Below are 24,341 nucleotides of genomic sequence, written 5' to 3' on the forward strand. Positions count from 1 at the left end.
AATAGGATGTACTCATTGCACATTACCATCTGTACAATGTGTATGGCCAGCTTTTTGTACCACACTTTCGTTTTTCGTGTGGCACTGTAGGGCTTCATCGGTTAATCTGTAAGATCCACCCCTCCCATGTGCCTGCTGTAATCAAGGATGCAAACTGGTTTGGGGACAGTGGAAGTGGTACCTCGTACAGCAGCAGGGGAGCTGGCATTAGTGTGAATGGTGGTCAGTACAAGGACATCCTTCTTGTCCTTGTACTTAACCACCAGCATGTTCTCATTGTGGAGAGCCCTACTTTCACCCATTCTCAGTGGTTGCCCTACCAGGGATCTAGTGATTTTTGCGCACTGTGCTGCAAGCCACAGTACTTCTGGCAGTTAGGGACCTGAATAGGGGTATGGTGGTATAATAGTTATCCACAGAGAGGTGGTAACCCTTATCCAGCAATGGGTGCAGTAAGTCCCACACAATCTTCCCACTAACTCCTAGGATGGGGGGGGGCATTCTGGGGTTCTATCCTGGAATTCATCCCTTCATAAACGTGGATCTTTTGGGTGTACCCGGAGCTACTCTCACAGAGTTTGTATATTTTTATGCCATACCTTGCCCATTTGTTAGGCAGGTACTGGCAGAATCTAATCCTCCCTTTGAACAGTAATAGGGACTCATCACACTGACATTTTTCTCTGGGTTGTACACCCCAGCAAACTTGGTGCTGAAGTCTTAATGACAAGCCTAACTTTGAACAGACAGTCAAATGTTGGGTCATTCTGGGGTGGGCACTGTGCATTGTTGTAGTGTAGGAATTTCCTAATTGACTCAAATCGCTTCTGGGTCATATTCTGACTGTAAATTGGAGTCTGGTAGAAAATGTCCAAACTCCAATATTGCCTAACGTTAGTTTTTTTTACTACGCCCATATGCAGCATGATTCCCCAAAACTTTATCATCTCTGCTGGATCTACTGGGGTCCAACCTAGGGGTCTAGCGTATGGCGAATTAGGGTTCTTGGAAATAAATTGTTGGGTGTATAAATTGGTTTGGGCCACCATTAAATTTACAAAATCTTCAGAGAAAAAGATTTAGAAAAAATCTAGCTCAGTGAAGCCTGTACAGTCTATCTGTATTCCGGAGTTGCCCTCAAACTCAGAAATTTTGGGCTGATATTAGTTAGGGGGTGGTGTCCATATGGGGTCACTCTGGGGGGCTACCTCCTCTGCTACCATGGGGCGTCTTCTAGTGGGTTCCTCATCAGCGGATGATGATGAGGGGGTAGAGGAATAGAGGAAAGTGGCATCCTCTTCTCCCTCACTGGCAGATTCAGTATCGGAGGCAAGCATGGCGTATGCCTCTTCAGCTGAGTATACTCATTGGGATGAACGGGCCATTTTTATTTTATTGGGGTGTGACGTGTGAAATGTGTAAACCTTTATTTAGTGTGGGATGTGTATGTAGTGTTTTCACACGTGAAAGGGCTTGTAAAAAATATGAAATATAAGGAAAAAAGTTGTAAAAAAAAAAAAGGCTTTTCTGCACAAAAAAGGCTTTCTGCAACAACAAAAAAACTTGCAGTGCAAACTGAGCAGACGCGATCAGTAATGGACGCTACTGATCGGTGCTCAGTGGTTGCAAAATGCACGCAGATGGTGCGTTCGTGCAAAAATCTAAAATAAAATAAATAAATGTAAAAATAAAAAACAAAACCTCAAAAATGTGCAGATGCTACGAAGCACAGTACCGATCAGTGCTCTGCAGCACGCACGCACACAGATCGTGCAAGCAAAAACTGTAGTATAAAAATTCACTACAGTGAAAACTGGCTAAAAATTTAACATATATAGAAAAATTGGCAAAAAATGATGCACAAATAATCCCCGGGGGCTGATCAGGCAGGTACGCACTGAACAGCACTTGGCAGTCACAGCTCGCACGCAGAAAAAGTGGTGCAGAGCTGGAAAAAATTAAAATAAAATTAAGACCAAAAAAAGTGCACGAACCAAATGGTGTCCGTAAAAAAAGGAGGGGGACGGACGGACAGGGACGAAGGGTGGTTTAGGGATCTGGAACAGCTGCAAATGAAATAAAAAATCTGTGCAGCTATTCCAGATGTTGTTCTTCTTACTTCTTCTTTTTCTTCTTTTCAGAGGAAAGGGGTTAAATCGCTCTGGTGTGCACCACAAGTCCCAGCAAGCCAACAAGCAGCACAGAGAGGCACAGAACCTCTATGCATGCAGTCACCAACTAGAATGGCTGCATGCAGGAAAGTTCTGCCTCTTCCTGTGCAGCTATAGCGCTGCGATTGGCTGGAGCATTGTTCCAGCCAATGGCATAGCTGGCAGGGGACCCAAAACACTGGTGTCCCCTACCTGACCTAGAAGGAGACAGGTGCTGACTTGTTCAGCACCGGTCACCTCCAGATGACACCCCCCTCCTCTGCAGCTCCGTATTGCAGCCGGAACTGCAATGCGCATGTGTGGGAATTAGACCAATAGCAGCAATTGGAGCTGCAGGGGGGTGGTTCAGCACCATGCTGCCCTTACCTGGCATGGCTGCCTGCTGGTAAGAGCAGGCATGGTGCCGCGATTTCCCCCCCCCCCCCCCCCCCGATCCTTCCACAGAGCCCCGGGGAACCTTGTACGTACATGTACGTCACTGGTCCTTAAGTCACGTCCAGTTATGAGTGGTTCTTAAGTGGTTAATGCGTTTTCAAAAAGCAAAACAAAAGCAACATGTAAATCTGATCAGAGGCTGGGGTTACACCTACACTTTTCGTAGCACTTTTGTTTGATTTTTACTATTGCGCTACAGCTGTAGTCCAAAGCAGTAAATTGTTTTATATGCAATATTATGCCTGCAGCGATCACTCCATAGTCAAAATCAATTAAAGGTACGATGAAAAGTCTACACACAGCCACAACATTGTGAATTATGTCAGCCATCTGTATTTTCAGAAACATTTCTTTTAGGTATGTCTAGACCTTTCACCGCTGACATGCCTATTTAATAGCTCTGTGCATTGCGCACATACTAACAATTCTGGGGCATCTATTCTTATGGCTGTATGTTGGGCCATTCCTTTATTATTTCTACTAGAAGTTATGGATGAATTGCTATTAGCCTTCAGTAAGGGTACAGGGTACAGACGGGAGGTAACCAGTTGGGGTGTGTACCTGCACAGTCTGAAAATGGCAGCACTGATTGGATAGTCAGACTGTGCAGGTACACCCCCCCCCCCCCCCAACTGGTTACCTCCCGTCTGTATCCTTACTGAAGGCTAATAGCAATTAATTCATAACTTCTAGTGCAAATAATAAAGGAATGGCACAACATAGAGCCATAAGAATAGAGGCTCCAGAATTGTTAGCATGTGGTGAATGCATGGAAATAATAAAACAGGAATGTCAGGAGTGGGGAAAGGTCCTCTAAAGCGGTTGCCCATCCTAAGAACTGTCAACTCAATGGTCTCAACATGTGCCCATTCACACTCACCTGTCCACAGTCCAGCCACACCTGTACCTCTGGCCCATTCTCAGGTGCTTAATTTTTCTGCACGACTGGGTTAGTCCCAATCACAGGCCTCAGCAGTCATATGTGCTTGAATGGAACGTCACTGCTTGTGACAGGGAAGTTATGTGTCGTTCAAGCACAGGTGACTGCAGAGGCAATAATTGGCTGCAGAGGTCATGGGGCCAAGCCACTTCCTGGTCCTGCAGGGACCGGAATCATCCAAGAACAGGGCAGCAGAGAGAGCATGGTGGAACCACGTAAGGGTGAGTGTTTTTTTTTAAATTGGGATACAGGTAATTGGCCATTAAGCAAACCCACAACAATGCCCTTCTCAGGTCTACTGGTGTTCCAAAATTCCTCTGTTTTTATCTGTTTCCTAATAAATGCATAAATACCGATATATATTTTATTGATCTGTGAGATATCTTATGGACTGTACCCATATGAGACTTTATATGGAGGAATTGGAGGTTCTTCTATCATATGGAATCATTGAGGGAAAAAAACATGGTGTCCTCCAATGGATGCCATATTACAGAGATATGATCAATGTGCACTATAGAGTCAGTGCGGGTCCATCCAGTCTCCATATACAGGCTAAAGTGCCTAAATGACTTGAGAAACCGATTAAGAATGAAAAGCATCACATGTTTTACTCTAAAGTTATTTAAGGTTAGTCGCTTGAATAGCTATTCAAATTGAATTGAAGCTTTTCTGAATATTTAGTATTTGCATGCAGAGAAATACTGTAGGCCAGATTTTGTATATAGATATAATGTGTATGACAAATTAAGTTAATAAACCCTGCTATCACAGAAGTGATTTCCAAGAACTACTAGTAAAAGAGAATGGAAAGAAATTACTTAAGTCAGAAACTATGGAAAATAGGTAAATGCTTAGACTTTAACAATTAAATTTCCTCTATTCACCACAGCTCAACGTTCTGCTCAAGAGCTCCCTCAAGTGGAGAACTATAGTCTCAGTGCATGCTCAGTCAATGGCCGTGAAGAATTGCTACTATGTGGTTCCAATTTCCTTTCTGACTCAAAAGTTGTCTTCATAGAGAAAGGTCCAGGTGAGATGCAAACTACATATTTGTCTTTTAAAGGGGTATTCCCATCTCAGAGATTGGTGGCATACGCTAGGACATGCCATCAATGTCTGAAAGGTGCAGGTCCCACCTCTGAGCCACCGTGCATGAATGACTATTGGAGTTCCAAAAGTAGATGAGCACTGGCTCGGCTATTTCCAGCAGTCCTATAGTGGTGAATGGAGAGCACACCACGCATGCACAGTGTGTTGTCCTTCACTTGGGAGGGGGACCATGTTCTGGAGATAGGGCCCACATCTGGCAATGATGGCATACCCTAGAAATATGCTATCAATGTCTAAGATAGAAATACCCCTTTAATAAGTGAACATAAGTACTGTATATGATGAAATATTGTATACAAGATTTAATGTGATACCATTAAAGAAGTAGAGAAAATATATAGAAATAAAAATGTAACCAAATATTAACTAAAATTCTATATAAAAGATAGTAAGTGAAACAAACAATATAAAAGAGCATGAGCATGACTAAACAGGAGACTTTTCATAATTTTATCAAATGTCTGATATTGCCGAAATGTAAAAAAATTGCATATCTATATTTCCAATTCCATAGATTCAGGAGGCACAACCAATTTGTAATGTCAGTGCAGTTATCTACAACAGGAGCTGGGGGCGGAACAGAGATATAGAAATTAGCCATAGCTCATGCTTCTGTACAAAGTCAGATATACAGTAATTGATACCTAGTGTAGACTGTCTGATAAAAGGTCCCTTTCTTCAATGTGTGACTTGCTGTACTTCACTAAAGACTGCTAAAAGTACAATTACAATTGCATGCCATCCCTCTTTTTTAAAGAACAGTCTCTAATTTTGCTTAATCTTCACCTGCCTCTCTTTCCAACTCTTTTTAAACTGATCCATAGATTTACTTTCATAAATGCATTATATCGCTCCAGAAACTGTCAGCCTGGACTCTCGTGTCTATATTCAGATTAACAATAACTACTCAAATTCAATAAGTAAATGAAAAACTGTATGCATCAAGTATAAAAAAAAAAAGGATCAGGCAATGAACATTATCGGTCCCTTTTTTAGCCCCCAAAAATTGGAAGGTATGCTCTGATTCTGTACATCACTGGATGTATTCCGCCACTTTAGCATCCATATAAAAATGAGTGACATGTGGCCTATAGTGTTCTGTGCTGTGACATCACTGTGTGCGCACTTGGCATAGGAATAATAAATGCTGTCGGGTACTTGGCTGTGTGTACTCTTCCTGTTCTGTCATCACCTCCACACACACACACACTTGCGCACACTAAGGAAACTATATCAATTCAAACCATATGACAATTATAGCAGGTCTCAAGCTAGCTTATCTACTGGTCAGATAGTCCATCACATATAATGGCTCAGTCAATATGTATAACCCTACTGCACTGGTAACAATATAACATACAGTGGTAATGATTACAATAATGTACAAATATCATTGATACCATAGATACTAACCAGGGAAGAGGTTGTGCCCCAATGCATGTTTCGTCATGGCTCCTTCTGGGGGAGTATTGTTCCTCCTAGAAATTTATGAGCACATTGACAACTGAGCTGGGTGTGTATCACTGCATTCTAACACTGTCCATGCAGTGGCAGACTGTGCATGTGCACACCCCTTGGACAAGGAGAATGGTAACTCCCAGTTGTCAATTTATTCTAAGAGGAATAACAGAGGAATGGCACAACACTGGGTTATGAAAAAAGATAATTGTTGTTTATGGGCAATACAATTACTTAGTTAAGGCTATGTACACCTTCGGAGGCAAATTTTATGATTGCATTTTACTCATTTGGGTCTGAAAATCATTTTTTCAATTGGTCTTTATTAAAAATATATCTAATAATTCTTATCTCTAAACTACTAAGAGGTCATAAACACTTATTTAAGCCACATTCATATCCATAAGATAAGAACTAAGCTATAATGAGTGTTTATAATGTCAGAGAACAGAGATAAGAAGCCTGTCAGATTAGCTGGCTAATGGAGCAGAGAGAAAATGCAGATCCCTCTATTTAGATCATCTCAGTCCTGTACAGAAAAAAAGGTTCCATATTTGTAATAAAGACCAAAAATGATTTATCTCAAAATGAGTACAATGCAATCATTTAAAAAATTGCCCCAAAGGTGTAGATAACCTATAAATGATATAACAGTTAACTGTAGTTTGGGACTGAAACCAATCAGCAGAGTGAATGGACCTTGGCATTCTCTTAAGCACCCCAGCATATTCAGAGTTTAACCAGATACCTTGGTGTGTTCATACATGCAATTCAGCCTATCCGCTTGGGTGGAGCTGGCACAGTCACATGTACTACCATATAAATACCTCCTTCATTCTGCTGAAGGGGTTGGACCAATAACCAGTTGACTGCCTAAGGGTCCCAAACATATATTTGCTTGCGCCTTGAACATCAGTAAGCTCAATAAATGTATTCTCTATAGGGCATCTATAGGGCTCTTGCTCTTGCCTACTGCAGCCACAAAAAGCAATTACCTACTGTTAATAGCTGCAGACTTTAATGTTGATATGTATGTAAGAATCCTATGGCTTTGGGGATACAGGGTCACTGCAAAGACTGGTTCCTGCTCTGAACTACTCTGCAAGAGAATCGACTACATGGTCACCCACAACGTATAGTTGCCTGCAGATCAGCTACTATCTACCAGGGTTTCGAACAGCCAGGTCTATGGTGATTATTTGCCAGCTTGACTTCAATTTGGGGTTAGAGCTACAACTCCTTCACATACAGGACAGGTTACATGCCGAGATAGGAAACTCTCCTGTGCAGAGCACAAGCAAGAAGTGGAGCTGTTAGGCCCTGGGTCCAGGGCTGAGAGTGGAAGTTTAGCAATAAAATATATCAATAACTGCATTTATTTTACATTAGAAACACATTGGACATATTTTTTCTCTTGGAAAACCACTTTAAATTTAGTTTGAACAAATCCATCCTTATAGCAAACACATTATCAGGATGCGAGAAGGCATACGTAGTGCACTTGGATCCATTTGTGTTTACAATGAGCAGTTTTACTGGAGTGACATTATCCCTTTCTTCCTTGCTGCTATTAGATGGAAAACTTCAATGGGAAGAGGAAGCAAAAGTAAACAGACTAAAGAGCAATGAGGTAAAATCTTATTTTATATGTTGGAAGAGATTCTAGATTTACAGTATTTCTTGCTTATTAGGCTACCTTAACACATACATATTTGGAGGGTTTTATTGCCTGTAAAAGACATCATGGGTAGCATTTTTATCGACGTGCATTTTTTCATGTCTTTTTGTTTTCTACAGAGACGTAAAAAAAAAAAAAAGCATGAAAAAAATGCCTGTGGTTTGAGAAAAAGTGGCATGGACCAAAAACAAAAAAAAACTGCACCTAATACGTGCAAAAATGATACAAAAAGCATACTGCTTGTATTTTATATTCGCCTATTGACTTACAGCTAACATCTGGCTACAAAGTTGTTGTTTTTTAAATGCTATGTGTGAAATAGGGTTGTTTCGATACCCAAAAAAAAGTATTGCGATACTCGATACCATGCGAAAAAAATAAAACGCCAAAAGAAGCCACGTGCATTTCACATTTTATGGAAAGTCCGGCCTATAATAGAACAGTCCGATCTTATTTTTTGGGAGGACAAGGTGACAAAAAAAATGGCAAGTCGCACAGTTTTTATTTATTTATTTTTTCTGTTACCCCGCTCACCGCATAGGAATTTTTTTTATTACACTCATAGTTTGGACTTTTCAGACGTGGCGATATGTAATATTTTATATGTAAAATTGGGAAAGAGGGTGATTTAATATTTTGATAGTATTTTTTTTTATTTTTTATTTTTAATTTACTAATTATTTTACCCCTTAGGGGCTAGAACCTGGGATCTTTTCATCCCTTGTCCTATTCACCCTGATAGAGCTCTATCAGGTTAAATGGAATATTGCACTCTCCCTGCTGCCCTGTGCATAGTACACACAACAGCAGGGAGCTGACTATGGCAGCCGGGGCTTCAGTAGCATCTTGGCTGCCATGGTAACCGGGCGGAGCCCCAGGATTACACTGCTGGGGCTCCGATCGGAACTGCCACTGCCACCAATGAGGGGGAGGGGACCTTGTGACCACTGCCACCAATGATTTTAATACTGGGGGGGTTGGGGGGAGAGGGCGGACTGCGCCACCAATGATAATATAATTAACATTTAAAACAGGAGGTGGGTGCGGCACCTGTGGAGTTAACTGCCGCTAATCACAGCTCCCCGCCAGCACCCCGCCAGCACCTGCCTCCAGGATTTGTATCATGATATGTACAGCGGCACTCAGGGATCTCACTGCACTTACTATTATCGCAGTACATATAATGACACTTAGTTTAGAAATTTTTGCCAGATGAAAGGTCCTCTTTAAACATTTACTTTCATTGGTGGCGCTGTACGCCCGCCCCTCTCTCCTTATTGGTGGCAGCGGCACAGGGGGGAGGGAGAGGCTTCCTTCTCCCCTCTGCTGCTGAGGAGAACAGAGCGCACTGAGACCAGCGCTCCTTATTCTCTGATACTAGACTGTGCAATAGCGAAGCCTAGTATCGAAAAAAGGCAAATCCTGGTATCGTGGTCGATACCAGGCAAAAGTATCGATTAGGTATCGAAGACACCTATCATTGTTGCAGAAATCCAGGCGAACAGTATGAGAAGCAAACAAAATTGTCATTAAAACTATCCCAGCAGAAGCACGTCAGCAGAACTTGTCAATGCTTACTGAAACTACTTCACCAGAAGCCAGGGGCGTAGCTACAGTAAATGCTCACGGGTCCTGTACCAGGGCAGTCTTTAATATTGATTGGACCCTGGGCAAAAAGTTACTTGAGCCCCCTGGATCCCGCCTTCCCACAGCCTAGCATGCAATCACGCCCTCCACCACAACACACAAAAAATCCACACATCTGGTAGAGTACAGTGAATGACTGTAAATACTTCCAGTTCTGAAGACTCTAGCAGCTCAAGATCAGTGCTCTAGGCAGCTGGGCTCAGGCTGGAAGTGGGCACCGCTCTGCAGGAAGGAGACCGGGGCTCGGCTCACCCTAGCGTTACAGTGCAACCCAGCACCCCACAGTATGCAGTATAACACCCTATAGTATACAGTACCCTACAGTATGTAGTATAGCACCCTATAGTATACAGCACCCCACAGTATGCAGTATAGCACCCCATAGTATACAGCATCCCATAGTATGCAGTATAGCACTCTATAGTATACAGCACCCCACAGTATGCAGTATAGAACCCTATAGTATACAGCACCCCACAGTATGCAGTATAGCACCCTATTATATACAGCACCCCACAGTATGCAGTATAGCACCCTATAGTATACAGCACCCCACAGTATGTAGTATAGCACCCTATAGTATACAGCACCCCACAGTATGCAATACAGCACCCTATAGTATACAGCACCCCACAGTATGCAGTATAGCACCCTATAGTATACAGCACCCCACAGTATGCAGTATAGCACCCCATAGTATACAGCATCCCACAGTATGCAGTATAGCACCCTATAGTATACAGCATCCCACAGTATGCAGTATAGGACCCTATAGTATACAGCACCCCACAGTATGCAGTATAGCACCCCATACAGAATACAGCACCTCACAGTATATAGCACCCCACAGTATACAGTAGAGCAGTATACAGCCCCCCACAGTATACAGCACCCCAAACGATACAGAATACAGCACCTCACATTATACAGCACATATACAGCACCCCACAGTATACAGTAGAGCAGTATAGAACCCCATAGTATACAGCAACCCAATGGTATAGAGCACCCCACAGTATACAGTAGAGCAGTATAGCACCCCACAGTATACAGCACCCCACAGTATATAGCACCCATAGTATACAGTAGAGCAGTATAGCCCCCCACAGTATACAGTAGCTTACAGTATATTAGTATAACAGTCACTGTCACCTTTTCCCGATCTTCACAAAAAAAGCTCCACAGTTAAGGCAAACTTCTCCTGCAGCAACACTTCTAGTAGAAAGAAAGTACCTTTGATGACCTCATAGCCATGTGACCAGTAATATTGCTAGGTTACTAGTCACATGGTGATGATGTCATCTAAGGTCCTTTCTCCTAAGAGAATCACAGCTAGAAATGACTGGGCCCCATAGCAAAAAAATGTATGCCCCCCCCTCCCGGACCTCCCTTCCAGAGCTCCCACCCAAACACCCCTCCAGGACCTCCCACCCCAACATCCCCATACCCCTCCCTAGATCCCCCCCCTTCAGTGTCGTCCACAGATCTCCCCCCCCCCCCCTTCAGTGTCGTCCACAGATCTCCCCCCCTTCAGTGTCGTCCACAGATCTCCCCCCCCCTTCAGTGTCGTTCACAGATCCCCCCCCCCCCCTTCAGTGTCGTTCACAGATCCCCCCCCCCCCTTCAGTGTCGTCCACAGATATCCCCCCCCTTCAGTGTCGTCCACAGATATCCCCCCCTTCAGTGTCGTCCACAGATATCCCCCCCTTCAGTGTCGTCCACAGATATCCCCCCCTTCAGTGTCGTCCACAGATATCCCCCCCCTTCAGTGTCGTCCACAGATATCCCCCCCCTTCAGTGTAGTCCACAGATATCCCCCCCCCTTCCGTGTCGTCCACAGATATCCCCCCCCCTTCAGTGTCGTCCACAGATATCCCCCCCCCCTTCAGTGTCGTCCACAGATATCCCCCCCCCATTCAGTGTCGTCCAAGATATCCCCCCCCCCCTTCCGTGTCGTCCACAGATATCCCCCCCCCCTTCAGTGTCGTCCACAGATATCCACCCCCCCCTTCAGTGCGTCCACAGATATCCCCCCCCCCCTTCAGTGTCGTCCCACAGATATCCCCCCCCCCTTCAGTGTCGTCCACAGATAATCCCCCCCCCCCCTTCAGTGTCGTCCACAGATATCCCCCCCCTTCAGGTCCCCCACCCCCTCCCCTCAGTGTCGTCCACAGATATCCCCCCCCCCCCTTCCCCCTAGTGTCGTCCACAGATATCCCCCCCCCCTTCAGTGTCGTCCACAGATATCCCCCCCCCCCCCCTTCAGTGTCGTCCACAGATATCCCCCCCCCCCCCCTTCAGTGTCGTCCACAGATATCCCCCCCCCCCCCTTCAGTGTCGTCCACAGATATCCCCCCCCCCCTTCAGTGTCGTCCACAGATATCCCCTACCTTCTACTTTGTGGAGAGAGGAAACAGCTCCACCTGGTGTCTGGTGGTTGAAGCTATGGCCTATTAAATATCATATGCATGCTATATGCATAAATAAAAGAAATTACAGAAAAAAGATAATAATGCGCTTAATAATATAGATGCAAGCATTATATATGGACCAAGCCCTCACTCTGATGTAATAAAATCTGAGACACTTAGCCAATATATTTTGATCAAAACACATCCGTGCCCACCTACCAAGCGCCAAGGTGGTCTCAGGTCAGGCGGGTCCTACCTAAACCTAAAAGTATCTTTCTTAAAGGAGTCTGTCACCACCATATGGCCATATACAGTGCTTACATTGTCCTATAGCAAGCACACCTATACGTGAATGTAATGGTACCTTTGTTATTTTCTTTAGACTTGCAGAAGCTGAAAAAACTACGTTTAATTCATATGCAAATGAGCACTCGCAAGTTCTCTGTGTTGGAGCCCATTGTTTCCCCGTCCCAGCCTCTGCCTATGCCCGCCCTCCTATTCCCTTGCGTCATCCTTTGGTCCGGCTGAGATCCCGCTCCTGTGCACTGCCTCGCCGGGCCAGAGCATGCGCATTGCAATGCCCATTGTGGGCAGGCATCGCTTTAACTACTGCGCATGCGCCGGCAAACGCCACATTGCTGCTGGTTTCGCGTTGTTCGCCTGCGCATCCTCAGTAGTTAAATTGATGCTGTGCCAACAATGGGCATCGCAGTGTGCATGCCTCGGCCTGGCGAGTGCTCATTTGCATATGAATTAAACTTCTTTTTTTTCCAACTTCTGCAATTGTAAAGAAAAATACAAAGGTACCATTACATTCATGTATAGGTGTGCGATAGGACAATGTAAGCACTGTGTATGGCCATATGGAGGTGACAGACTCCCTTTAAGCAATTTTTGCTCATGTTTTAAGATACATTTTTCTAGTCCGACCACTCTCTATATTATTTCTAGTGTTAGCAGTCTTGTAGACAGGCATATGGACACAGATAAAACATGGTAATAAAAAAGTACTGACTGGTTTTAAATCTGTTAGTAAGAATGTAGAACATGTGTGTTGTCTGGAAAGTTTTCCTGGCATCCTGTCGTCTGTTCATCTGAGCAAAAGAAATCTAACACAAATGATCAGCTGATGGTATAGCAAACATATCTAGATCTTTTGCTGCCACCTCCTGGCACTAAAGAGTTATGTAAATAAAATAAAAAAGAAGCTTCAAACTAGCACAATCTAGAGTCTACCACTATAAATATGCATTGGGGTAGCCATCAGTCCACTGCTGCATGTACACTCATGGGAGTCTGTATATGTCACCTACATTGACTTTAAATTTTACAGTGATTTAGACTGATTTTGGATTCCTACAAAATGTTTATTCTGAATAGATTTACTGTATCCTTTTTAATGGTTCCAGTCTTTGCTGTCTGTACAAGTCCCAGAATACTGCAATAAGGAGATCACAAGACCCCTGCAAGTCTACTTCTATATTTCTAATGGGCGTAGGAAGAGAAGTCCTATGCAGAGCTTTCGCTACCTACCAAGTAAGTATTTTGGGTGCTGTATATATCATATGGCTGGTATAATTTTTTGCACATGAGTATTCAATGTTAATATTTTCTATCTGCTATTTTCTCACCTTCTTCTACATCCACTCATTCACTTTCAGTCATATTTAAAGAGGAACCACTTCCTGAAATGACCTTACATAGATTTCCTCCTTCTTCGCTTCCTCCTCCATCTCACATAAATTTAGACCCTGGTCATATGGAGTTATCCACATCATTTGAGTCTCCTGTAACGCCAAATTTATCTGAAGCACCTATGGAGGTGTCTCCTTATTATATTTCTCCACACCAGGAAAGAATGTTTTCAGGAGTTTCAGACTGTAGTGCAGGCAATAGTTCTTTTTTAGGTTGCTATTTTAATCCAACAGTCCTTTCTGAATTGAAATGTCCACCATCCTACCCAGAGAATGGTGGTGACATGTCTATAACTCTGCCATTTCAAACAATTAACTCAGCACTACCACCTAGTCCGGTTCCCTGGTCCCCACAGCCACGTTCATCCCATCCCACTAGCTCAAATACGTTTGGATCCTTACATCCACATTTAAACACCAACAACAAACTGGAGGAGAGGGGAACAGGTTCTCATGCAAATTACCAATCTTCTCCTATTTTGCCAAGTTTAGAATTTGATAGTACTCAACATTTTGGCCCAGGGTATGAGCCTTATCCATCCTGCCCTCCTCCTACATACACTACATTAGGTGAGGTTAATAGCTTAAACACCATGCACTCTAAACAGTCTACAGCATCTCCAGAAATAAGCAGAACAGAGCAAAGTACAAGCAATCAGCAATTTACTCAAAGCACGCTTTCAAATCACTCTACCAATCCTGTTCACCCTTTAAGATCAAAAATAGATGAAGTGGGATCAGTGAGTCACACAGGCTTTTCCACTTCCAATTCAAGTTTATCTTTATCCTGTAAAGATAATGGTGGGTCCCAAACATTTTCTACAGACTACCATAATATGTCCTCCTGTAGCCCTTCCCAACTCACCACCTTGTGCCCATCAACACATCCTGCTACCTTCTCCTCTTCTCCTTCTCCAACCATCCCTAGTACTTCAGATCCTGGTCATGAGGGTACCTCTGATACTACAGTTTGTATCCCATCAAACCAAAATGAAAAAGATGTCTGTTATCAAGAACATTTGGAAGAATATACCAAGTCTGCCAACAGTGGAGGTGGAGAGGTGAGAAAAGAACATAGCCAAGTTTTTGAAAACCCTTTCCATCCAATACCAATCCAGGGAATCACACTGGAAGAAGGTAAGTTTACTGTTGTAATATTTTCCTTCTATAAAATGTCAGTTTATCACAACTTGCATTCAAATTCTGATAAGTATATCTTTATTTCAATACTGCTTGTTTCAATATGACCTATCAGGCAATAGATAGCCCTGTAACAGGGCTTCTTTCCGGAAGTTTTTTTTAGCAATTTGGACCTACCTACAACATGGGGCCATAAGTACAGTGACTGAGTCACACCACACAAAAACAAAAGTTTTAGATTTTAGAAAAACTGACTTTTCTAAAATTAGATTAGTGGTATACGAGTCCCTATCAGACTGGAACAGTTTCATTGGAGTCCAGGAGAAATGGGACTACTTAAAAGTGGCACTATTGAAGGCAACAGAAAATTGCATTAGGCTTGTCAGTAAAAGCAAAAAAAGGAAGAGACCACTGTGGTACTCAGCAGAAGTGGCCAAAATCATTAAAAACAAAAAGATAGCATTTAGGAATTATAAAAAGAAAAAAAAAAAACGAGTATGACAGACAAATTTATAAGATTAGGCAGAGAGAGGCCAAACAAGTTATTAGAGCTTCTAAAGCACAGGCAGAAGAGAAATTAGCTCAGTCAGGGAAAAAAGGCGATAAGGCATTCTTTAGATACATAAATGAAAAAAGGAAACTAAAACAAGGAATTACCAAATTAAAAACAAAAGAAGGAAGGTATATGGAAGAAGATAAAGAACTAGCTGACTGCCTCAATGAATACTTCTGTTCAGTTTTTACAAGGGAAAATGAAGAAGGACCTCAGTTAGGAAAGAAGACTAATGAATCTTTTGATGCATGTGTCTTTACAGGGAGTGCAGAATTATTAGGCAAGTTGTATTTTTGAGGATTAATTTTATTATTGAACAACAACCATGTTCTCAATGAACCCAAAAAACTCATTAATATCAAAGCTGAATATTTTTGGAAGTAGTTTTTAGTTTTAGCTATTTTAGGGGGATATCTGTGTGTGCAGGTGACTATTACTGTGCATAATTATTAGGCAACTTAACAAAAAACTAATATATACCCATTTCAATTATTTATTTTTACCAGTGAAACCAATATAACATCTCAACATTCACAAATATACATTTCTGACATTCAAAAACAAAACAAAAACAAATCAGTGACCAATATAGCCACCTTTCTTTGCAAGGACACTCAAAAGCCTGCCATCCATGGATTCTGTCAGTGTTTTGATCTGTTCACCATCAACATTGCGTGCAGCAGCAACCACAGCCTCCCAGACTCTGTTCAGAGAGGTGTACTGTTTTCCCTCCTTGTAAATATCACATTTGATGATGGACCACTGGTTCTCAATGGGGTTCAGATCAGGTGAACAAGGAGGCCATGTCATTAGATTTTCTTCTTTTATACTCTTTCTTGCCAGCCACGCTGTGGAGTACTTGGACGCGTGTGATGGAGCATTGTCCTGCATGAAAATCATGTTTTTCTTGAAGGATGCAGACTTCTTCCTGTACCACTGCTTGAAGAAGGTGTCTTCCAGAAACTGGCAGTAGGACTGGGAGTTGAGCTTGACTCCATCCTCAACCCGAAAAGGCCCCACAAGCTCATCTTTGATGATACCAGCCCAAACCAGTACTCCACCTCCACCTTGCTGGCGTCTGAGTCGGACTGGAGCTCTCTGCCCTTTACCAATCCAGCCACGGGCCCATCCATCTGGCCCATCAAGACTCACTCTCATTTCATCAGTCTATAAAACCTTAGAAAAATCAGTCTTGAGATATTTCTTGGCCCAGTCTTGACGTTTCAGCTTGTGTGTCTTGTTCAGTGGTGGCCGTCTTTCAGCCTTTCTTACCTTGGCCATGTCTCAGAGTATTGCACACCTTGTGCTTTTGGGCACTCCAGTGATGTTGCAGCTCTGAAATATGGCCAAACTGGTGGCAAGTGGCATCTTGGCAGCTGCACGCTTGACTTTTCTCAGTTCATGGGCAGTTATTTTGCGCCTTGGTTTTTCCATACGCTTCTTGCGACCCTGTTGACTATTTTGAATGAAACGCTTGATTGTTCGATGATCACGCTTCAGAAGCTTTGCAATTTTAAGAGTGCTGCATCCCTCTGCAAGATATCTCACTATTTTTGCCTTTTCTGAGCCTGTCAAGTCCTTCTTTTGACCCATTTTGCCAAAGGAAAGGAAGTTGCCTAATAATTATGCACACCTGATATAGGGTGTTGATGTCATTAGACCACACCCCTTTTCATTACAGAGATGCACATCACCTAATATGCTTAATTGGTAGTAGGCTTTCGAGCCTATACAGCTTGGAGTAAGACAACATGCATAAAGAGGATGATGTGGTCAAAATACTCATTTGCCTAATAATTCTGCACTCCCTGTACAGAGGAAGAGGTTCTAAGTCAACTGTCTAAAATTAATACAAATAAGTCACAGGGGCCTGATGGGATACACCCAAAGCTATTAAAAGAGCTCAGCGGTGAACTAGCAAAACCATTAACAGATTTATTTAACCAATCACTGGCAACAGGGTCGTCCCAGAAGATTGGAGATTAGCAAATGTTGTGCCCATTCACAAGAAAGGTAGTAGGGAGGAATCGGGCAACTATAGGCCAGTAAGCCTGACATCAATAGTGGGGAAATTAATGGAAACCATACTTAAGGAGAGGATTGTGGAACATCTAAAATCTCATGGATTGAAAGATGAAAAACCGCATGGGTTTACTTCAGGGAGATCATGTCAAACTAATCTTATAGATTTTTTTGATTGGGTGACTAAAATAATAGATGGAGGAGGTGCAGTAGACATCGCTTATCTAGACTTTAGTAAGGCTTTTGATACTGTCCCACAGGCTTATCAATAAAGTGCAGTCTTTGGGCCTGGACTCCCATATTGTTGAATGGATTAGGCAATGGCTGAGGGACAGGCAACAGAGGGTTGTAGTCAATGGAGTATATTCAGACCAAGGTCTTGCTGCCAGTGGGGTACCTCAGGGATCTGTTCTGGGACCCATATTGTTTAATATCTTTATCAGCAAAATTGCAGAAGGCCTCAATGGTGAGGTGTGTCTTTTTGCTGATGATACAAAGATTTGTAACAGGGTTGATGTTCCTGGAGGAATACACCAAATGGAAAAGGACTTAGGAAAACTAGAGGAATGGTCAAAAATCTGGCAACTAAAATTTAATGTTGATAAGTGCAAGATAATGCACCTGGGACATAAAAACCCAAGAGCAGAATATAAAATCAGTGATACAGTCCTAACCTCAGTATCTGAGGAAAGGGATTTAGGGATCATTATTTCAGAAGACTTAAAGGTAGGCAGACAATGTCACAGAGCAGCAGGAAATGCTAGCAGAATGCTTGGGTGTATAGCAAGAGGAATTACCAGTAGAAAGAGGGAGGTGCTCATGCCGCTCTACAGAGCACTAGTGAGACCTCATTTGGAGTATTGTGCTCAGTACTGGAGACCATATCTCCAGAAGGATATTGATACTTTGGAGAGAGTTCAGAGAAGAGCTACTAAACTGGTACATGGATTGCAGGATAAAACTTACCAGGAAATATTAAAGGACCTTAACATGTATAGCTTGGAAGAAAGACGAGACAACGGGGATATGATAGAAACTTTTAAATACATAAAGGGAATCAACAAGGTAAAGGGGAGAACATATTTAAAAGAAGAAAAACTGCTACAAGAGGACATAGTTTTAAATTAGAGGGGCGAAGGTTTAAAAGTAATATCAGGAAGTATTACTTTACTGAGAGAGTAGTGGATGCATGGAATAGCCTTCCTTCAGAAGTGGTAGCTGCAAATACAGTGGAGGAGTTTAAGCATGCATGGGATAGGCATAAGGCCATCCTTCATATAAGATAGGGCCAGGGGCTATCCATAGTATTTAGCATATTGGGCAGACTAGATGGGCCAAATGGTTCTTATCTGCCGACACATTCTATGTTTCTATGTTTCTTTTAGGTTTTTTCCCAGGGCCATTTTAAGTTCCAAGTCCGCCCCTTATCTAAAGTATCTCATCCAACCAGTGTCCTGCTACGTACTAATGAACGGCGAAAACTGTGAAACCGTTCTGTCTTAACATTGGTTTCTCTGATTTTGGCTATTTTGCATACTGTGGAGAAATAAGTCTGCTTACACTAATGTGTTTCTTCAATGAAAAACAGTAGTCAATGACAAACAGTACAACAACCTAAAAATAAATTGACTTTCAATCACATTCATTAAGAGTAATCTCTGTGAAATCTGCACAGTGAACTTCACAAAATGTTGATATTTTCTGTTCTGTAGAGGGTCTCTTTTCAGCAGTTATCTCATTATCACCACATATTATATCATAATGGAAAGTAACACGTATTAAAAGACTGGCTCAAATAACACAAGATCAGACCTTTGACAATCAGTGATGGGGGCAGTTCAATTCTTACTCCCTCATAGTGAACAGAGACTTCTGTACAGGTCATAGAGCTTCCTCACAACCCTTTCCTATAGAAGACAATAAGTCATTTTCTGACTGGGGTTTCCATGTGTCAGCTGGAAACTAAGGGGGAGATTTATCAAACTGGCTTAGTTGCCCATAGCAACCAATCTGATTCCACCTTTCATTTTTCACAGCTCCTTTATAGATCAGAGTGACAGCTCAGAAAAGATGGCTGCCTCCATAGTCATGAAAGTAAAATGAGAAAATCAACAATTTAAAAACATTAGCAAAAAATGTTATAAATGTTATAGTTTTCTAATTTTATTCATTAAAAATATATACTTAAAAGGTTTTACTGACCTCTAAGTCCCAACTTGCTCTAAGTTACGAAAAAATTGTAACCATTTTTCACTACCAGTGCTAGGGTCCCAGTACCATCTGTAAGCAGAAAAGACAAATGATGACTAGAACATATTTGAAATATAATGATAGCTCTTTTTCCAACCATGCAATAAATTTCCACCAGCCCAGCTAATATTCTAAGCTATTTAATACTGCATGCACAAGTGAAAACATGCTTCTCTGCCTCACTGTTTATACTATTTCTTTCTTTCCATCACAGTAAGTGAATTTATAGGTCAAGACCTGCACAGTTTTCCAGAGAGGCATCAGAATTAAAGCATGGCATCAAATCAAAAATAACCATTCCATTAGGAAAAAACTCATTTCTACAGTCAATGAATCTAAATCCAACCATCGATAGAAGAACTAGGATCTTCTGGATATTATCTTGCTGAAAGGACTTCTCAACTAGCATCTTCTACACATTTTTTAAATGGTGGAAACAAATGACGTGTATTTTACAGTCGGCTGGTTCAGGCTACCAAAGATCTACAAAAAGGATCCAATTCAATCATTTCTTCAGGGCATAAAAATGACACACAAAAAAGTTGTGAAAATCAAGAGAACAAACCAGGGATACATAGGGAAAACCACCGATTACCATACTTTATGATTTGGTCTTACTGGTGATATGTGAAATGTAGGGCCAAATGTTCCACAATCTACATATTATCATCACCACATGTAAAGTGACCTTAAGTAACTTTCTTTTACCATTTAGCTACAGATGGCATGTGCGCCTGTGCCAACATTTTAATGCCTTTCCTTTACAGGAATGTAAGTCATCTGGTTTCATTTTCTTGATATATTTATGGTCTTCTCTATTCCGATATTATGTGTCTGTTTGTAAATCATATGCGCTCTGATCTGAACCTGACTACTGGTGCATTTTGTTAAAACCCAAAAATTCATGAGTAGGCTGTTCTCCTATAATATATGTGCCAATGCCAACAGTGGAGAGGAAAGGACAATATGCACTGTGTTAGAATACCACCACAGACGGGACACATGAATACATTTTGATGGAGAGGCTTTGGACACAGAATATAGAAGTGACTAGCATACTTTCAGCAGTGCTTTCCAATAGTTCTTCAGAATCTAATCAGGGTTTTTTAGTTTTTTTTTTAGAACACATCAGAAAGACCTGTCACATTTATTTACCAGTGGCACATGAATCTCAGTGATACTTGGCTGAACACATTTCAGCCAGAATATAGTGCAAGAATTATAGAATGCTCTAACCAACCTTACATGAAGTCCAATGAGTACAGAGTATCCCTGGGCATAATACAACTGTTCGGGAACATCAGCATTCATGTTTTCTGGAGTATGTAGTCTGCATTTCCAGTATGCTATTTGTATTAAAATACTCAGGAAGCAAAGTCACAGGGCTAACAATATTAAGCCATTCCTATTTATGGATTTAGGCCCTTATCTATAGTAATTTGTAAAATATTCTACATATCCTGATATTCTAGGTAAAACTGGAGGCAAAATCTGTAAAAATTAATAATTACAATTTCTGTCAAACTCAGGGGATGACCCAAAGTCATTACAGCCTTATACCATAACCCATCGTTATATACAGTACATTCGGAAAGTCTTCAGGCCCCTGCACTTTATTCACAAATTTTCCTATGTGGCCTTGTGCTAAAATAAAAAAACAATTCAAGTTTGTCCGCTTCATTCTACACTTAATAGTCATAATGACAATGTGAAAACAGAATTTTCAAAATCTTTGCTAATTTAATGAAAAACTAAACGCTTGCATTGACACGTACTAAGACCCTTTACTTAGTAGTTAGCTGAAGCACCTTTGAACACCATTACAGCCTTCAGTCTTTTTGGGGATGATACCACGACATTTTCACACCTGGATTTGGGGATTTTCTGCCATTCTTCTATGCAAGTCCTCTCAAGCTTTGTCAGCTTGGGTGGGGACAGCCATTTTCAGGTCTCTCCAAAGATGTTTGATTGGGTCCAAGTCAGGGCTCTGGTTGGGCCACTCAAGGACTTTCACAAAGTCACTCCTGGGTTGTTTTAGCTGTGTGCTTAACGTCATTGTCTTGTTGGAAGGTGAACATTTGGCCCAGTCTGGGGATCAGATTTTCATTAAGACTCTGTACTTTGCTCCATTCACCTTTCCCTCAACTCTGACCAGTCTCCCTGTCCCAGCTGCAGAAAAACACATAATCCTGTCATGACCATGCTTCACTGTAGGGATGGTATTTGGCAGGTGATGAACAGTTCCTGTTTTTCTCCAGGCGGTTATGGTTGACCTTCTGGATGTTTCTCCCTGTAAGGCCTGGGCCTTCTGATAGACCTCCCTCTGCTTCACCTGTCATAACCCCAGCATCTCCTGCCTCGCTGCCAGCTGCTGTCTCCTCCAGATGTGGCAGGCGGGTACCTGCCAGACGTGTCCTTCAACCACGCTGCCTCTGTGCTCCATCCCATGTTGGCGTCCTATAGGGGCGTGCGCCCGCCACTTACTGTCATTTATGCTTCCAGGGGAGCATACTTCCTGCCTCCCAGCATGGCTCTTGGGTGGGGTAACAAGGTTAAATAGCAGCCTCTTCTTCCAGGAAGTTGCCTGAGCATTTAGTTACTATCAGTAATAGCAAAGGTGTAATATTCAGATCTTGTGTGCTTGACCCAGCCTGTTTGAGCATTTTGTTTACCTGCCGTCTGCATCGACTACTGGACCTGTCTGACCCTGAGCCTGTTTGATCTCTGTACCACGCTACTATCTGATACCGGCTTCTGATCTCTGGCTTGTCTCTGACCACACTTCAGCTTCTAGCTCTGACAATCATCATTATCATCAGCTGCTGCCTTTACTCCAGTCTTCTCTGCAATACCATGCCTCACCACCGTGTCTATGACTCACTAACTGCGGTTCTAAACGCAACTTGTGCTATTGGAGCGTTACCTGTTGTCTGACTCTGTGAGTCAACTGTCAATCATATTAGCTAATCCTGTAGGTAGTGGTTCAGTTTCTCTCTTGCTGTGTTCTGTCCTGTCACCCACTGGTTGTAACACTCCTATCTGCACACAGAATCTCTAAAGCTTAGCCAGAGTGCTCATTGGGTTTTTGGTCACCCCTCTTACCATGGCACTTCTCCCCCAAGTACTTAATATGGTCGGACAGCCAGCTCTGTTGCTCCAAATTTCTTCCATTTAAGAATTATGGAGGCCCTTGGGAGCTATCAGTACAGCCAAAATTGTTGTACCCTACAGGCTCTACAGGCAGTTTTTATAACTTATGGCTGGGTTTTTGCCCTGATAGGCAAACAGGTGTGAGAACTTATATAGACAGGGGGTGTCTTTCTAAGTCATGTACAATGAACTGATCTTACCAATGGTGAACACTAATCAAGGTGTGCAAACATCTCAAAGATAATCAAGAGAAATGGGAGGCCCCCAGAGCTAAATTTAAAGTGTCATCACAAAAGCCTGAAAGATTTTCAGTCTGTCCTTTTTAATATATTTGAAAAAAATTCTAAAACTCAGTTTTTATCTTCTCATTATGGTATATTCAGTGCAGATTGATGAGGGAAAACATTTTGCCACATAATATAATGTGAAAAAAGTGAAAAGTTACAATTTGCATCGCAATGGAGTGATTTTAATGTTAGCGGTCTGGGGTTTCTTTTACCTATACCAAGATTCATATCCAAATGTTTTTGCCGTTCTTTTGTAAATCCAGTTGTAATTTATTATTCATGCAAACTGATTGACATGTCACATAAAATACATGTAAACTATGTGGCCTATCCATTTCTAGCATGTAAACTAGCTTAAAAACAAGTGACTTACAGATATACTGTATATATGGTCGGGGATTTATCATGAGGGGAATTGAAGTTAGTTTTGCTTGAGTCTGCATTGCTATTATTTACACCAAATTTATCAAATGTGGCAAGTTGCTTGATAAGTTTGGTGCATTTTTGAATACGTCTAGAGGTTACTCCAGTTGTTATGCCACCCAATACCCACCCCACCCCCCCCCCCAACCTTAAATGTGAACTACACCTCATTAACATAGCTAGCTCCATTTTCAAAACTAGAAACTGGAGTACAAATGCAAAAGTGGCAAACTTTAGCACAAGGAAACCCAAAAAGTCAAATTTTGTGACTTTTTTAAGCCAGAATTCTGGAATGAGGGACTTAATCGCCACCCCTAGTATACCCGTCCCCCTTTCACATCCCCCTCCCCCATAGTATTTATGCTGAGAGAATGTGAGAAGTCTCAGGCAAGCTTATAATCCGTTTTTCACAGCACAGTGCTACTTCCATTCTTCTGTGTTATGCATAAATCAGCCACAAATGTGCTTGTCTTATCCAATGTAGCACTAATTTATGCAGATGTACCCTCTGGATCTCTGCCTTAATAAATGGTTTATGTATATTTATATATCTATTATTTTTATATATGCCTTTTTGGCAATTTGTAAGTTTGTATTGTGCAGCCAGTCAATTAAAGTATGTTGAAAACTCTAAGGTACAAAGTTGTATTTCTCACATATTCAATAGCATTATCTTTTTCACCATTATTTCCACATTGGAATGCAATGTTTACCTTTTGGCTAACTGCAGGGACTATCCCCCAGTTACTCTGCAGCCGGGTTGCTAACCGCCCAGCAGTTTCTGGACAGTCCGTAAAAATAGATGACTTTTTCTCTGCGTCCATGAAAAAAATAGATGCGTCTGATTATTATTTTTTTTAAGGCTGGTTGTACTTCACTAGATCATTTTGATAGTAATTATTATCATTTTACAGCTCACAGTATTGTGCTCACATATTGTGCTATAGTTCTGTATTACTTATAATTGTT

At 41.9% G+C, this 24,341-nt stretch overlaps 1 protein-coding gene across 2 annotated transcripts in view; it reads left to right on the forward strand.

Annotated features, from left to right (window-relative positions):
* NFATC4 (nuclear factor of activated T cells 4) overlaps window positions 1-23,997 on the forward strand; it is a 106,127-nt gene extending 82,130 nt beyond the window's left edge. For both annotated transcript variants that reach the window (XM_044274816.1, XM_044274822.1), the window contains exons 6-10: window positions 4,439-4,579; window positions 7,692-7,747; window positions 13,263-13,389; window positions 13,515-14,684; window positions 19,727-23,997. In XM_044274816.1, the coding sequence (XP_044130751.1) occupies window positions 4,439-4,579; window positions 7,692-7,747; window positions 13,263-13,389; window positions 13,515-14,684; window positions 19,727-19,782 (1,550 nt within the window). In that variant the 3' untranslated portion in view covers window positions 19,783-23,997. The remainder of the gene's footprint in view (window positions 1-4,438; window positions 4,580-7,691; window positions 7,748-13,262; window positions 13,390-13,514; window positions 14,685-19,726) is intronic.
* Window positions 23,998-24,341: the final 344 nt, after the last annotated feature.

This window comes from Bufo gargarizans, chromosome 1, assembly GCF_014858855.1.
Source record: "Bufo gargarizans isolate SCDJY-AF-19 chromosome 1, ASM1485885v1, whole genome shotgun sequence".
In the NCBI taxonomy this organism is placed as follows: domain Eukaryota; kingdom Metazoa; phylum Chordata; class Amphibia; order Anura; family Bufonidae; genus Bufo; species Bufo gargarizans.